Source organism: Trichomycterus rosablanca, chromosome 24 (assembly GCF_030014385.1).
Source record: "Trichomycterus rosablanca isolate fTriRos1 chromosome 24, fTriRos1.hap1, whole genome shotgun sequence".
NCBI lineage: Eukaryota > Metazoa > Chordata > Actinopteri > Siluriformes > Trichomycteridae > Trichomycterus > Trichomycterus rosablanca.
In genome coordinates, this window is record NC_086011.1 from 2452196 (window position 1) to 2458195 (window position 6000).

Here is a 6000-nt window from a genome sequence, read left to right on the forward strand (position 1 = left end):
GCTCAAGGTGGTGGGGCTTGAACCAGTGACCTTTTGATTACTAGTCCGGTACCTTAACCACTAGGCTACAACTGCCAAAACTCTCCCAGAACTCAGGTTGTCCTTCCTTTAAAACACAGGCAAAAAGTAAACTGGCTAATCTAAACCACTCTTAGGTGTTTAGGTGTGTTGCCATGTGATGGATTTGTGCCCTTTCCAGGGTGTACAGGTGTGTCCTGAAGTGAATTAGATAATCCATATACAAAACCATTTATTCATTTATCTTTAGTAGATGCTTCATCCTGATCAGGGTCACAGCAGGGTGTAAAACATCTCTTGGCTGATCAAACCTTGTGCTAACACTTAACAAATATGGTATCCTTTAAGCAGCTGGTTTTTAGAGGATGGGACTATCAAGATAAACGATGCATAAATTTTTTTCTTGACTGTATTGAATGAAATGTCATTAAGAGAGTTGATGGGAACTGTGGGAGTCAAGGCAAGATCTTGAGGGTCGAGAAGACTTTTTAATAGAACTGCTCATATAGAATAACTGGCAAAACGTCTTTATGACTTGCAAGTGCACAAAGAGCGAGTAGAAAACATGCTAAAAAAGTAAAGCTAAAGATTAAACACAGGTTTCCCACGACCAGTGTTTCAAGTTGGCAAGAATTAGCTCTCTACAGTAAAACGAACCACTTTTTATATAAGGGATTTTCATAAATCTGGCAACACACCTCCCAATAAATCCTGCACAGAACTACAGTGTTCGAGGCAGGTAAATTATAAAAACTTGAAGTTAAAAATAGAAATAAAATAAATATTTAAAGGTAAATACACAGTAAGGTTGTACTCTATGATATGAATGCTTTAGAATTAACCACGTGATCGTGTTGTATATCTAAAAAGTCATTAATCACAGGTGTGTTTACTTATCCGGCTGGCTCAAGGTGCGTTCAGGAACATGTGTTTAAGTTTTGCAAGCCAAAGCCACGTTTTACACCTGCCAGAGGGAGAATGGCACCTGTTGTGGAATTACAGGTATGCTTCTGGGTTAATGCCACCAAAATTAATTTCATTTTGCCGTACACAGATAGGAGAAATTTGTCCTGATGCATGTCAAGGACTCAATGTAAAGATTAGATTAGACTATATTGTCCTTGTGCAGAGCACAAGAACAGAGCCAATGAAATGCAGTAGCATCTAACCAGAAGAGCAAGATAGAGATTATTTACATATAATACAGTTAAAGAAATGAAATGGGGAGACACACGTTAAAGAATATTAAACAGGTAATGCTGACTGTACAGAGTATTTATAGAGTATAGGCTAGTATATAATTACAGAGCAATGAAAGGTGAATAAAAGTGGATAAATGAATGAGTAATGAATGAGATTTATCACTTCTAAGTTCATGTACATTAATATAAAGTCTGCTGTAACAGCCCCCAGTCCTTTGGGGAAGATTTCCACTAGATTTTAGAACTTTACATCTCTTCAGTCCATCCACATCAGTCCAGAGCACTTCTGAGATTGCACAGTGGTTTTAATGGAACACTGGTGTGGCTTTGTGATTGATCCCAAAGGTCTTGGATGGGGTTTGAGCTCTGGGATGTTGTGCAGGATGTGTGCAGAAAAGTCTGGTTATGCCAAATCAAACTAATCAATTATTTTTATAGTGCTCACTGTGCTCACTGTATACAGGGCATTGTTATACTCTCAAACATTACTCTAATTTATAGCCTGTCCTGTAGAATAACAGCTGGCTGATTGAACTAGTCATGTTGGGAGGATGCAACACTTATAATAACCATAGCAAGCGATTATTCGGACTAGAAATAATGTTAAAAACATGCCTTTAGGAGTTTTTAAATTATCAATTTTTTCAAAATTATTAATATTAAACTATCATTTTAAGTATATTATAAGTTTATTATTATTATTTATTTTTACATCACCATTTTTTCTTCTTCTTTTTAATATTATTAATATAGTAGGTAAGTAAGTAAGTAAAGTTTATTTATATAGCGCTTTTCTAGGACCAGGCCACAAAGTGCTTAACAATTAAGTAAAATATAATAAAATAAAACACAAAATTAAAACTCATAAATGCTTCACAATAACATAAATACATTAAAACAATATCACAAATAAGACACTAAATGCACTATAAATACACATACATATATATACATACACACATATACCCATACACAAACATACACATACTTTTTTTTTTTTTTACAAAGAAATTCAGCCCCATTGCTTAAGATCATTGCTCTGAATTGCTAAAGAATAAAAGTGTGTCTTAAGACATTTCTTGAAGGTCAATGTAGACTCAGAGAGTCTGATATCAAGTGGGAGACTATTCCATAATTTAGGAGCCTGGACAGAAAAGGCACAGTCCCCTTTCCGCCTCCATTTGGTACGGGGCACAACCAGAAGCTCTTTACTGGATGACCTCAAAGATGTATAACTTATATTATTAATATTATTAATATTATTATTATTGTTATTATTAATATAATTGTTATTATTATTATTGTTAATTTTTATTATTAATATTATTATTATTAATAAAAATAATATAATTGTTGTTATTATTATTATCATTATTATTATTATTATTTATATAATTGATATTATTATTATTATTATGATTAATATAATTGATATTATTATTATTAATATTGTTGATATTATTATTATTATTATTATTGTTATTACTATTATTGTTATTAATATTATTGTTAGTATAATAATAATAATAATAATAATAATAATAATAATAATAATAAGAATAATAATAATAATTATTATTATTATTACATGGTGCGTTAAATATGTACTGTTATCGCGTGCACGTCTCGCATGTTGTGAACGCGCCTAAAGCTCGCGCGTTGCATTCTGGATGCAGCAGCTTGAAAAATGGCGGACGACGTTGAACAGGTTTGTACAATTTCCACAATGAGATTTAAAACTGCGCTTGTGTATATTAGCTCTAGCATAATTTTAACTCTTTGTAAATATAATAATGGTTATTTATAATGGATCTTGGTGCAGATTTTATATCTCTGTAGACTTTAGGAATCAAACCGGTTAAAATTTGTAATCGTGAATTAAAGCCTGGTTGTTTTTCTCCCACCTGTTTTCCTACAAGTCCCGCCTTCTGAATTATGATTGGCTGGTGCTTCTTGGTTCCTTTTTACGATTGGCCCATTAACTGTATTTCGATGAATGGCAAGTTTACTAGCCAATCATAGCGCTAAAGAGGGTTTTTGCTATACGGGTGGATTAAAATGTAGTCCATGCAGCTTTATTCAGTCAAAAATAACCAGCAAATATGAACGTTATTGTTGAGTGTGGTTATTTTGTGTATTTTTTTATTGTTAAAATTGGATTATTTGTTCAATTACTTCTTACGTTTTCAAATTGAGTTACCGAGTAATAACAGTAAATATTTTTGACAAAAGTTCCAGTGAGGGAAAAGTTTTCTGGTGTGATTTTAGATGTTTTTGTGATGTTTGTTTGTTTATTAGGATTTTAACGTCATGTTTTACACTTTAGTTACATTCATGACAGAAACGGTTGTTACTCAGTACACAAGATTCATCAGGTCAATTTAGTATCTCCAATTCACCTCACTTGCACGTCTTTGCACTGTGGGAGGAAACCCACACAGACATGGGGAGAACATGCAAACTCCACACAGAAAGGACCCGGACCGCCCCATTTGGAGACCAAACCCAGGACCTTCTTGCTGTGAGGCGATAGTGCTACCCACTTAGCCACCGTGCCGCCCATTTTGTAATGTTTTATATATATATATGTATGTATGTATATATATAATATATATATAAATATATAAACAGACACTTGAAGAACATGGTTTGCATTGTATCGGTCAGAACTGTAAGTTACTTTGGATGAAAAAGTGGCTGCTAAATCCAGTAAATGTATCGATAAAAAGCAAAAGAATGCTTTTTTTTTTTTCATTAAAAATGAATGCAGTTGTTTGTTTGTTTTAGCTTGTGACTTTTTAAAATTGTAAAAAAAAAAAAAAGTACTTATTTGATTTTTGGTTTCAGCAACCGACCACCAACACGGTAGAAGAGCCGCTGGATCTCATTCGGCTGAGTTTGGATGAGCGAATTTACGTGAAGATGAGGAACGACAGAGAGCTTCGTGGAAGATTACACGTAAGATAAAGCACATGCATTGTTAGTATTTGCTGTTACACACATCAAACAATTTAATCTTCTGTTAATAAATGACTGAGGGAGTTCAGCACCTGTCTCCTCATTTATAATTTGTTTGAACAGTCATGCATGAGAGCTTGAGTTCGTAAACACTCAAAAATCTCAAGAGCCACTGGTTACAACAAAGGGTTGTGTATTTAATACACACGCAAACTTATAACAATATAAAAGCTGCTTATGTGAATGTAATTGATTGTTTCATAGCTGGTTCTAAAAAGTCACCTCATGCACATTCTTTATTTCTGTCCAATTCAGGCTTATGATCAACATTTGAACATGATCCTCGGTGACGTGGAGGAGACGGTGACGACAGTGGAGATCGACGAGGAGACGTATGAGGAAATTTACAAGGTGAGCAGCAGATATGTGCTCTGTGCTTACTTTTAATATTCCGATATTCATGTATTAATTTTCTTCCCCTGTTAGTGTGCACAGGCACATTTCTGTACGGTATTAAAATACAGCCAGATTTTTGACAGTGTATTTGCTCTATGCCCTCCTGTGTACACACAGCCTAAAAAAGGATCAAGTCTTTACAACTGGCACATTTTACAGTTGAATGAGGATTTGACAAGGTCTTAGAAGTGGTTTAACATCAAATCAGTTCTGTGTGCTGAGTCCAGTAGGGTTTAAATATTCAAACTAATAAAATATCCTTCTTTATTTTAACCTTGTTTTAAATCAAGTACATGTATGGAGACCTGCGGAGCTCCTCAATAACACAACATTGCAAACACCAACCCAGTTCTAATAACACTGAATATATTCAGATATCAGATTAAGCATTATGGAGAAAGCATCAAGTTATTCCACTGCTTTGTTTCAGTATTATTCGTATTAAAACGCTCACCTTTTCGATTCTACAGTCGACGAAGAGGAACATCCCCATGCTGTTTGTCCGTGGTGACGGGGTCGTGCTGGTGGCGCCGCCGCTGAGAGTCGGTTAAACGTCGCTCTGTCTCTGAATCTCGGTTTGGACTGTAAATTATGAGGCTTGACTTTTGTGTTATCTGAATAAACCGCAGGTTTGTAAAGTTTTTGTACGTTTAGTTGAAATGTTACGCTGATCAGTTCAGTATCTGCATTACAAAGTTCATGTTCGACTTTGTATATTTCAGTTTTCCACTCTGAGCAGTTATGGGTTTTCTGTAAATGCTTTAGTTTCACAAAGGAAATAAAAAAAGTGTTGACGACTTTGATTCCAAGCGTGTTTTCTATTTGAACATACACTAGTCTGCTTTTTTTAAACAAAGGTGATGGTTTTATTAGGTCAAGCTAAATCTAAAACTGTTTGATGAACTTTTTATTATGTGAATTCATGCGGCACAGTGGTTCGGTGGTTAGCTCTGTTGCCCGACACCTTACAGGTCCTGGGTTCAATCCCCAGGTGAAGCGGACTGGGTCCTTTCTGTGTGGAGTTTGCATGTTCTCCCCGTGTCTGTGTGGGTTTCCTCTGACAGTCCAAAGACGTGCAAGTGAGGTGAATTAGAGATACAAAATTGTCCATGACTGTGTTTGATATTAAACTTGAACTGATGAATCTTGTGTAAGCAGTAACTACCTGTCCTGTCATGAAGGTAACCAAAGTGTAAACATGACGTTAACATCTTAATAAACGAATAGATAATGTGGATGGGCAGTGGTGGCCAGTAGGTGGCGCCACCTGCATATTCCGCCTTAAATTTCTTTCACCACTGGGGGGCGGTATTTTACCACGTAAATGCTTATTTAAATTGCAACCTTGGTTTCCGATCACTGTCCT

At 35.2% G+C, this 6000-nt stretch overlaps 1 protein-coding gene across 1 annotated transcript; it reads left to right on the plus strand.

The window, feature by feature from the left end:
• The first annotated feature begins 2839 nt into the window (after nucleotides 1-2839).
• On the plus strand, nucleotides 2840-5431 carry lsm3 (LSM3 homolog, U6 small nuclear RNA and mRNA degradation associated). The gene is made up of 4 exons (XM_062986834.1): nucleotides 2840-2928; nucleotides 4068-4178; nucleotides 4494-4589; nucleotides 5105-5431. The coding sequence occupies exons 1-4, from the start codon at nucleotides 2908-2910 to the stop codon at nucleotides 5183-5185; spliced, it is 309 nt and encodes a 102-aa protein (XP_062842904.1). The 5' UTR covers nucleotides 2840-2907; the 3' UTR covers nucleotides 5186-5431.
• Nucleotides 5432-6000: the final 569 nt, after the last annotated feature.